General features: G+C 51.1%; 1 protein-coding gene across 1 annotated transcript in view; it reads right to left on the reverse strand.

Annotated features, from left to right (window-relative positions):
• LOC141963909 (hydrocephalus-inducing protein homolog) overlaps positions 1 to 8,001 on the reverse strand; it is a 126,207-nt gene extending 118,206 nt beyond the window's left edge. Inside the window, 5 exon segments of the mRNA XM_074913645.1 lie at positions 19 to 153; positions 4,136 to 4,255; positions 5,172 to 5,297; positions 6,465 to 6,596; positions 7,864 to 8,001. Of these exon segments, the coding sequence (XP_074769746.1) occupies positions 19 to 153; positions 4,136 to 4,255; positions 5,172 to 5,297; positions 6,465 to 6,596; positions 7,864 to 8,001 (651 nt within the window).
• Positions 8,002 to 11,486: the final 3,485 nt, after the last annotated feature.

The following is an 11,486-nucleotide window of genomic DNA, read 5'->3' on the forward strand; positions in this document are numbered from 1 at the left end:
CTGGACCTCCAGCCTCACCTTGTTCTCCTCCGGGGTGAACAGGATGCGGAAAGTTGAGCGCATGCCAGGTGCTACTTTACAGCACACACCACTGGGGCTGGTCAACTTGAAGTAAGGCGACGGCTCCAAGACAACCTTCACCAGCCGAGGAACCTGCAGGGAAGACAGGAAACTATGATTTTGCCACTCATACGGACACATGAGGAGAAAATACCTGGCCGTGCCCTGGGGACATCCCTCCTTAACCACTTTTCCAAAGCACTTCTAACTCTTGAGGTTGTCACAACCCAGACTGGAAGCCCAGAGAGTCGCAACAGTTCTGTGATCCCCTTGGGTTAAATTAAGGTGAAACGACACCAAGCGACCGGTTAAAATGTTTTACTTGCGGTAGAAAACAATTTAAACTTGGAAAAGGATAATAAGCAATGTGGTGTCTTACAAAGGGAGAGGGAGACGGAGAGGGAGAGCAATCCGGATCAGCACCCCTGGATCCAGCACTGTCTCAGGTCCGATCATCTTGGCTGGTGGGTGCAGATGCAACAAAGTTTCTGTCCCCTTTTCAGTTCATCTTACCAGCTGGTTAGCACACTTCTGCTTCTGGGGCAGAAATGCTCACCTCTTGTCAGGCCTTGCCGCCTCTTCAATGGCGACGGCACGAGGCCGTTAGCAAGGCCAGCATGGTGTCTGGCTGACACAATGGAGCCACACAGTACCGGGCTTACACAGTGCAGCCAGTGATGAGCGGTCTTGGTGCTCGAGGGGAAACTTTTGGTTTCACTCAGTTTCCCCCCCTCTGAGGTCCACATAAGGCATTTGTCAACACAACTACAAGGGAGTGGGGGGGTGCAGCCTTCCATACACTCCCGCTCCCTCAGGTGACATTCCTTAGACTAATCCAAAGGCCACAGCTGGTCCTGGAGGTTTTCTGTGTCGATGAATGTTTGAGGCATCAATGCCTTCAGTTCCTTACAGAGGAATACACCGGGATGGAATCCATTCTGCCAGGGCACAATAGCATATCAACCAGCCCAAAGAACCTGCGGGCTTCTGCCTGCACACACCCAAGCAGTCACGCCTCTGGAGGGGGATGAAATACCCAAAGGCAAAACAGTACCTGCTATACTGGGGGGAGGAAGAAATTCACTTCTAACATACTGGGTTTGAGTGGGGCAGTCAAGCTGCACTGCTACAGTCACGCAGGCAGACTAGCAAGAGGAGACCACAGACACTGTGGCCTTACTGGGAATAAAAGGAAACCTGGAGAGCAAAAGGAGGAACATAGGAAGACAACGAGACAAGAAACAAGGAGATGGCTTAAGGGAACTTAGAGCGGGCTGTAAAGAAGCAAGGGAGAAGCAAAATACACTACAAGGAAAGGCTGATGCAGAAGATGAGAGCGGTCAACTTGCCAAAATGATGGAAAGCCACACAGCCCCCCAGGCTGGGCCTATCAATTATGGCCTTCAGAGGCATTTTCTGCCTTGAGATACGTGACCAGCACTGACTCACGGTGTGGTTTCTTTGTTAAAAGCCACTCTCGGCTCTCTGGAGGCTCTTGCTGCCTGGTGCCTGTAGCCAGGCAGCTGCCAGTGCAGGCAAGGCAGATTTCTGGGCACTCCTCCCCACACCCAGGAGTCCAGGCAGGTACCCTGCTGCAGGTTTCTGCCCTCTGGGATACCACAAGCACAGACACAGCAAAGAGGTGTTTTCTAGCACACTGATGTCAACGCCTGAGCACCAAATCTCATCTCAGAAAGTCTAAAACAGGCAATTTTGACTGACAAGCAGCTTCACTGATAAATAACCCATGTGAGGCCTGGGCAAAATGGAGGTTCATTCTTCACCACCCGCTCGAGCCCGATAACCCATGGCCAAGGCAGTCCTGACGTCTCCAAACACCCTTTGCTCCCAGCAGTGCCCTGGGACAGCAAGACCCAGGAGAACATTTTACACTGCAGACAAACATTTTGGTCACCGAGACCCTTGGGAGATGAGCTAAGACCTTCAGCAAAAGCCACCGAGAACATCGCTGAGAGTGGTGAGGAGCAGCCTGAAGACAGAAAAGCAATTTTACAACACACAGGGAAGAGCAGTAACTATACAGCAGAGCACTTCTCTATTTGAATGACTACAGAGCCTCTATCTGGAATATACACTTTGCTGTTAGCTGGATTTTTATGGATCAGACAACCTCAGGCGACCATGCAGTACAGGTCAGCGTGATTTGGAGGGATCTGTGAAACTGGTGAGAAAACTTTGAGACAGAGTACAGTGTTGCTGGACATCACCAAAAGCCAACAAAATTAGAATATAAGCACCTCTCTTGGGATTATTATCTCTATGTTTGTGTACTTTAATATGCCAAGGATTTCCCTTAAAGCTGATCTTGCTTTTCCACCAGAGCTGTCCAATGGCTGAGGACTTACTAGCTTCAAAACTAATTCCTTTTGGAAAAAATCAACAGCTCACGCATTGCCTCCCCTTTACACGGCATACAAATCACAAGGTACAGCTGCACAAGTTTATTATCTTTTACTGGGAATAGCAGAAATGCGGATGCAGATGTTGTTTTCCACTTGAGGAAGCATGAACAGAGCAAATTGACTGTTTGCCTGTTGGCTGGTACTTGGCAACGACAAATATTTTGAAGTGCCATCTGGATAACGGAGCAGCTGAAGCCCAAAAACTTAATGGGAACAAAGCAGAGCCATAGGAACCAAGAGAAACTGAGGCACATTTAAACTAGGAAAGAGGATACCTACAGCAAAGAGTGCCCAGAATCAGTGTGGACCCCATGAAGGGTGTCCCTTGGACAGGGGCACCCACGCTGCTCTTTCCAGTACTCCCAAGCTAAACCAGGCAAGGAATGGGGCAGGACTCTCCAGGAATAACTGAGGGACCACCCTGAAACTGTCTTTGCCAAAGGGTCTTCCATTTTCAACCATGTCCCTGTCAAAACCCGTTACCTCAGAATATACTTTGACTTCTCTTGCTGTTCCCCCACCTGCAACATGCCCTGACAGATTTTTTTGTCCCCTTGTTTTTTTTCCAACAAGACCGGTAGATTTGGAGGGGGATTAATTCACGTGCTCTCACGTACACTTCCATCTGCCCATCTTGCCCTCCTCTCACATACACATCTTCTTCTTCATTACAGAACAGTATCTTTAATTACACCTTTCTTTTTCGGAACTTTCTCTGCTTCCAGCACACTTACTCTTACGTGTCAAGAGAAACCCTTGTGTGTACGATGCTCTCTCCCAGAGCACTTTCCCACTCAGCTCCTTTCCTCTCTCCTGTCTTTTCCCACTAGCTGCTCTTGGAACGTGCCTCATTCAAGCAAACATTTCCCCTGCTGAAATTCAAATTTTCCTCCTTATAGTGCAACAACATGGCTGACATTTTTCAACTTCTCCCTTCTCAACTTTTCTGGGAAATCTCAAAATGATCACAATTTTTTCAAGTAAAGGTGGAGACCTTCAAGAGAATATTACTCTGGATGTGCTGCGGTTCTCCAAAGGGAAAGCAGAGAGCCACGCTGCTAAGAGAAAACTGAGCAGAACTGCATTAAGCTTAGCAGGAGCCTAAAGTGACGCTGGAAGGCCTCCCACCGCTTCTGCTGGATCAGTCCGTTTCCCCTGCTGCTTCAAAACACCCTTCCTGGAGTGCTAATGCCACTAACCATAACCTCCTCCAGCATGAAGTGGAGAAGGCTCAAGCCCTGGGCTTTGACAGCGAGCTGCACAGAGGCAGCTGAACAGGCTGCGAGAGGCAGAGGTGCCCTGCCAGAAACCGAGACTAACCAGGGAGCCACCAGCACATGGTGCTCACTCGAGGGAAAGCAGGAGAGAAGGTAACAACTTTACAACCCCCAACATCCCCATCAATGCAGGGCTTTCAAGGGGAAGGACGCTGACTAGAAAAGCTCCTTTGCGTTAGATACCACCAATGCGTGGCCAAAATCAGGGGGAGGATTCCCAGCATGGGAAGACTTCCACCGTCTTGCAAAATAAAGGTGGTGAGACATGTTATTCTGGATGTGTCGTGCTGCAGCAGATAACTTGTTACGCTGTAAACCACAGGAATTACACGGCTCTCCCAGCACAGTGTTAAACCTCTGCATCCCAGCACTTACCTTGTCAGTGTTCCTCAGAATCAGTGGCACTTCATAGACCTCGAAGGGGACGTAGTTCTGAAATACCACCTCTGAAGGAAAAGGCTGAAACAAGCTCTGGTCCAGGTCAACTGCTGAGAACTGGAGAGGCAAGACAGAGCGGTGAGAGGAGGGTCAGCTGCTGGCAGAAAGATTCACGACAGAATCCTACACCGATCTCCAGTGGAGTACAGTCTCTCGGTGAGTACATCCGCACAGCTCACGCTAGGGAAACAGCCCCCCACCTCTGTTCTGAGCTGATCAAAAGTGTCTGGACCACACTAAGCAGGCTCAAGCTAAGAAGCTCTTTTGGTAGGTGTTCCTCCAGGTTTCCTTCTCCAGAAGGCAAGGCAGCGCTTACTGCCAGCAGAGCCCTGTGCTGACGTGGTCACACAGCTCCAGAGCCCTTCCTGAAGAGCCACCAGCACTCATGGAGCAAGCAAAACCCAAGAATTTACAGGAGATATCTGTATATCTGGCAGCCTGCAAAATCTCACACCCTGTAAAGGTCCCACACATTGTTCCAACCCAAAACATTAATGCACTTGGTTTTGTTAAATCTTTTTAACAAAGCAAAACAAGTAATCACTATAGGCCCTCAGCCTTCAAAGGCCAATGCTGCCACCGTCAAAGGAGTCCCATGACCCCAAGCATTTGACAGTGACTACACCAAAGCACGAGGTGGCTATTTCACCAGGAGGATGGAAAATGGGAAGCTCGGGCCCTTGTGGCCTGCCCCTGCCTTCCCCCAGTATCAGCTAAACTCCAGCAAAACCCACCAACTTCAGCAGAGGTTATTTATATTGATTTAGCACAGATCAGGACTTCCAACCTCTCACCAAGGAAAAACGTTCTACCTTTCCCCAGCAGAAGGAACTCCACCACCACCAGCAGTTTGAAAAGACAACAGGCCCTAGGCGCTGAGGTATTCAGATGAGCCAGAGGCACGCCTGTCACAAACACACACCCTCTTCAAATGTCACATCAAACAGCACGGAAAAGGGCAGGAAAAGGTTACCTTGTGATGGGAGGCTTCTCCCATGTCTAGAAGCTGGGTAATCCGGGGCCGCCTCATCTCCCGGGTGCTGGCCAGCCTCTGCTGGGTGGTAAGAGACATCTCCTTCAGGAAGGCAGAGGGAGTCAGCTGAAATGCAAAACACCAGCAGAAAGGATTTACTTTTTTTTCTTTTCTGCAGGAAGGATTTTTGTGTTCAAGTACCACTGATCAATAATTTGTGATCACAGCCACTAGGATAGTCCTGGAAGTCCTGTAAATTACCTGCTGAAATATTTAACATCAGTAAGTTAATGATATAGAGCTGAATACACACGCTCCAAGCAAGTGGCTCTGTCCCTTTAGCATCTCCTTCATGAGGTGATGTGACATGTTTGGGGATTTCTGCTTTTTGGGTATTTGTCCCCTCTTGAGTTTTGCTGGATTGAGCCAGAGACCTTTGAAGAGAGCGGGGAGGAGTTATCAGAAATCCCCTAACTCCACCCTTGCACAGTGCTCACACCAACTCGCAGGTGGAGATGGCACTGCTGGGTGAGTCAGAGGAAAGCAGAAGAGCAGTGTTGTGCCAAGACAGAGGTGGAGAGGGATGGGTCCAAGTTTTAGTTATTTCTTTTCCATCAGCACTTGCTTCCTCTCTGTTCTGGCCTCACAGACCCCTCCACAGGAGGATACAGAGATGTCTCCTTGACAGAGCCTCAGCACTGGGTCACCTCCAGTGAAGGGAGCTCCAGCCAGCAAACGGGACAGTTGTGGGTGGCAAGGAGGAATCGCCCTGAATCCCCACTGCTGTTTGCAGGGCTGCATCAGTGCTCCACACAGGACACGAGATGCCATAAAACAACTCTTTTGGAAGCTATTCTATCTGGGACAGCCGTGTCCTCTCAAGACTCCAGGCGGTTTGAGCAGCCCACCACATGCCCAGCAGCCCAGCGGTGTGGCCAGGGCAGCACTGGCAGGTATGCCCCTGTGACAGGAGATGTTACTGCCCACACAGCAAAGAGGACGGAAGGCAGCACATTTGTGCTTCAGCTGTTCCCGTGCAAGGCCCAGTACATTCCTTTATCTCGGCTCCACTGGCACCTTCAGGCAAGACCCTGGACTTTCCCTGAAGCAATACAGCCCACCCCCCCTGCACCATGACAGCCCCCTCCAACAGAAGTACGGCAGCAAAGAGGTGGGGAGTGGTGCCTGGCTCCACAGCGCCTGACAACGCGAGGGGAAGGCAGAGGAGGGGCAGGGGCAGCTTCCCTAAGGAGCCTTAGCCCAGCTCCTACCCGGCCCCCAGCAGGTACTTACAGGCACACGCCGCTCTGCCTCTCTGACCAGCTTCGGATAACAGCGTACTGCCGCCTTTCTCTGGAGTCCATCAGCCATTTTGGGGGATCCCATGGACTGATGAATCTTGCCAGTGGCCACGACTAGGAAAATCTGGAAGGAGTAACAGTGAGACTTTAAAAATCCAGAATCCCATTCACGGCAGACCCAAAGGATACACCTGTGTCTCCAGGCTGTGGCATCCTTCCTAAGTGGAGAACATAAGGCTGCCTCACACTGTTTCGTGATTAGACCATATGTAAGTGGCAGAGTTAAGATTCATAGAAGTCAAACTCCATAAAAAAACTCCCTGAGCCAAAACAGACTTTAGCTGTGGGTGCAGTCCCAAGAGCCACAACTATTTGTTTTCATGAACTTCAGCTGTCAGCTGACAGTGAGATGCACCAAGGGTCCCTTCCAGGAGCCTGATGGAGATTCCCCAGATCCACATACTATCATTTACTGCTGTGGCTCCTGCCTTAAGTCTTTACAGTCCCATTTTCCCCTTCCCAGCATCCGATCTCTGCTATTCTGGCTTGGCAACTTTGCATCTCCCTTTTTATTTACTCTTTTTCTGGCATCCGGACCACAGTTCAAAGAACCGTTTAAGCTGGAAAAGACCTTTAAGATCATCGAGGGCAGCTGTAGACCCAGCACTGCCAAGCCCACCGGTCCTTTCCCTGGATGTACGCAGGAGCTGCTGCTCAGAAAATCACCTACGGATTTCAAATGCAGGACCGAGGGCCCCTGCCCCGGGCACTCCCCTGCCCCAGGTACCCCCCTCTCGCACAAGGGATGACCCCAGCCCCGCGGCGTGGGGCAGGGGGTGTCAGTGCCTCCCCGAGCTCCCCCGCAGCCCCGGTCCCTGCTCCGCCAAGCTCCCAAGCCGCCCCGCCCGCAGCTGAGCCACCCGGGCAGCACCGGCACCCAGAGCCACCCTCCGGCTTTTGGCCGTGGAGGGGACGCAGACACCGCCCCGCAGCATCCCTCACCTCTCTCACTCCGCGGGGGCTGTGGGGACACACTCACGGGAGGATCCCCACTGCCAGACTGGCTGGTATCCCCACTGCCAGACTGGCTGTTGCCCCCGTTGCCAGGGCAACTGGGCATCACAGCCAGCCCCAACACCACCATGGCAACGGCAGGGATGGGGGGTGGGGGCTGGGGGGGCAGCTCTGTGACATGGGGGCAGAGGGCACAGGGATGCTCAGTGCCCAAAGCCCGCAGTGAGCACAGCCAGCAGGCCCTGAGACCGCCTCCAGCACACCGCCCGGCTCCAGCACAGCCGCAGCCCCGGGTGCGTCACCCCGGCTCGCAGCAGCGGCTACAGACAGTCCCTCGCTGACCCCGTTCCACTCTCTGACCCACTCCTGGGCCTCACCATGCCTGGAGATGGAAAAGTCCTCAGATAGACCCCTCTCTCATGGAGCTCCCTGCCCAGGTACATGGGTGCAGCTGAGACAGGGAAGTGCAGGAGGACCAAGTCTCCTCCAGGCTCCTTCGCAATCACCGGCCTCATCGGTTCCAAGAAGACTTTCAAGCCAGCCACAAAATGAAGCATCAGCCATCGCCCCCAGGGAACACCCACGCTTTCAAAAAGAGAGCCCAGGAGCTGAAATTCACACCACCCGCCATGCTCAGGACCATGCACTCGGAGGAGCTATGGGGTTTATATCGCTGCCCCCTCTCCATTCCTGGGCTGGGACATAGCCACCTCTGCTCCCTCAGGGACCCACAAGTCCCTCTTCCCTTGCCAACACTCTCCCTGCCCCATGACCTCCCTCTGCTTTCCTGCACAATATCCAGCTGTCACCAGTAAGCTCAGCTTGAAGCCATCATTGAAGCCACAGGTCACACTTGGCTCTCTGCTGGCTGCCTGCGTTTCTGACTCCAAGAGGACACATGTGGGGCAGCCCAGGGCGTGGAGAGGAGATCACAAAGCCCCAGCACAGGCACTGCCAGCTTCTGGACACCAGGACCAGAGCCCTGGGGGTGACACAGGCACATCAGAAACATCGGTCCTGGCATCAAGCGCTGCACTCACCAGATCAAACCCACAGAGTAACTGGGCACAGCTGGTGTCTTGCAGGGGACACGGAGCTGCAGCAAAGGCAAAGACAAGGGCTGCAGTGAGGCCCCAGGGCGAGGAGGGCAGTGCTGGCACAGACACCTTACACCGTCCATGGGAGCGTTCCCTTCCCCCGTTTTAACCCATGAAGGAAGAACTCCAGCGTTCAGCGAAGGAACTGACTGCAACACTCAATGCCTTTTAGATGCTGTCAAAAGGTTTCCTACCAAATAACTGCAGTGAGATCACTTACCCAGCTGCATCATCATGAAGTCCCAATCATGAACTCCCAAACAGGCAGCTCATAATCCTCTCTAATCCAAGCAGGGTTTGTACTTGTTTTCTTCTGAGAAAGAAGGGAATAAAGTTGGCTCAATGGATACAGAGAAATGATTACTTGCTTTGAGACTTATTTACTTATAGCACAATGCTTAGCAGTTTATTTACTTATAGCAAGTTATAGCATTACTTATAGTATTTTTGAATATTACTAAGAATCTTGCTTGCCCTGAATTTTCCCAAGGACTACTGTGTCCATCAAAACTGTGAAAATCTACCAAGAACTGCTGTGTTCAGCAAAATATTACGGTTTTGTCCTTGGGGAACAGGAGTGCTCTAACTTGTCGGGTCCTGGCAATGAGTAAAGATAGCCATGTACGGACGACAGAAGTCCCACTGGTTCTCTTAGTTAAGACAGAATGAATAAACCAGCTGGAAAACACTAATTATTCAAGAAAATGGTCAAGAGAATCTGCGCATGCTCCGGGGAAAAGTACAAGGTGAGAAGGACTGTGAGCCTTCCTCCAACAGACCCCCAGAGACGCCCACCAGGAGGCAACGGGCAGGTGCAAAGAGAACATCAGCTGCTGACACCAGCCTCTAGACCTCACCCAGCCTCACTTATGCATACGGATGTTTGTGTTATGTAATCCAATGAATATGGATATCCACACTCCATAAGTTTCAGGTAAAATGTGCTGTTATGGTGCAAGCTTTGTGGAGAAATCCCCTTGCACCCCGGCGGCAGACCGGTGCTTTATAAATCTCTCTGAGTTGTAGTCTGTTTCCGCGAATCAGGTTAAACAGAAATTCTGGCGTAAAACTGGGGAATTCGGTGGTCAAACATCGATCTGGAGACCAAGGGCCATTTTGGGGTGAAAAGGGGGGGTTTGGGATTGGGGGAACTCACCCTGCAGCACCCAGGTGAGGGTGGCCCCAGTGATGTGGAGGCACCGTCCCCCACCCCCACGGCGTCCCAGCACTGGTACTGGAGGGGGTCGGGGCTGAGGCTCTCGGGGTACCCCTGGGGCAGCAGCACCTGCAGGGGGAGGACAGGTACCCCTGGGACCCCTAGGAATCTCAGATCCTCCCTGCAACCCCTGCACTTCAGGCTGGGAAACCTAGGAGAAGCAAAGGTATGTAAGTACTCAAAGTTTGAACTGAGTTTCTTGATCACCTAGAAGGTTGCCTTTAAGAATATTCTGGAGTGCTTTATTCCTTTTTTCTTTTTATACTTTAGAAATACTTTTTGGCATTGCTGGATCGTGCAAAAGCAGAAGCTGAACATGATGAGCATTACTACAACGCTATCACTGTAACAGCGAACTATAACCTTGCCAGAATCTATGAGGCGATGTCTGAATTTCATGAAGCAGAAAATCTCTATAAAAACATTTTAAGAGACCATCCCAATTACGCTCATCGTAAGAAACATTTGGTACTTTAGTTTCACAGTCCTCCTTTTAATATCAAAAATTCTTCCCATTTACAGTGTCTTCAGGTCACCTTGTATCTGTCTTTGCTTCTTTTCAGAGTAGTTTTGGGGCTTACCTACATGCTATTTCCCTACCTTTTCCTTTTTTGAAGGCCTGCATCATCCTTATAGTCTAATATTCAGCTTTAAGCCTTCTAATTCTTGGTAAATCATACTGTACTCCAAAAATCTAGCAAAATTAGCTTATCTAGACTTGTATGCCTTTGCTTACTTGTGCCCCACCCCTAACAAAGCCTTAGTACCTCAGCCCTCGGGTGCAATCAAGGCCATCCACTTGATACACCCAGGCTTTGCAACCCTGCCTGTGTGGGTGGAAGTAGAGACCCTCTGGGAGAATCATTTTATCTTGGACCTTGGCCCTCCTCCAGGGAAGAAGAGCTGTTGAGGGTGTTAGCACAGCTTCTATGGCACATCCTGTTTTTCTTCCTCAATTCTGCTGAGACGGGGAGTCTAAACAATCTTAAATTGATGGTGCAAGGCCTGCACAAAAACAAGGGGAGGCGTATGGGACTGTTCACAAAAGACATACCAGGTGCTGATAATGTTGCTAGGCGACTATCCCCTAGCCCAAAGAGAAGTTTCTTATGGTCTTGTATGTTGGGTTGTATGTTCCAGCAACAAATCATCCTGGATTCTAGCACAAAGTGACCTGGCGGTTTGGCCAGGGCCCAGGGAAACAACTGAGACTGCGCAGAACGATGAGGTGAAAAGTTCATCAGCGAGGAAGAGGAGATACTTCATCTATGTGACCCTCGCCCGTAAATCTGCGACCACCGAACAAGGCCAAAGGAGCTCACTGCGCAGGCGCAAGGGGAGGAGACCTGATTGCCATGAGAAGCGAGGGGAGGCGGGGTAGACTCTGTATATGTACAGGCGTTCTATGAACATGCACTGTTCTGTAACGTATGAGCCGGACGGGAGCTGCAAACGGTGTGCATGCTGGTGGTGGAGCGATCCGCCATGCGCCCGGCGCTGAATAAACATACCCACTTTATAACTCCAGAAGTTATAGAGTGATTTCTCCGCAAAACATTGCTTTTCCTCTTGCCCTCAAGTAGCTGACCTGTGGTATCTTCTGCAAAGGCAGGGTGGTAGCCCTTGCTCAGCAAGCTGCAGCACACAGCATGCCCCAGCCTCATCTACAGCCTTTTCCCTGTTTGTT

Source organism: Athene noctua, chromosome 9 (genome assembly GCF_965140245.1).
Source record: "Athene noctua chromosome 9, bAthNoc1.hap1.1, whole genome shotgun sequence".
NCBI classification, from domain to species: Eukaryota; Metazoa; Chordata; class Aves; order Strigiformes; family Strigidae; genus Athene; species Athene noctua.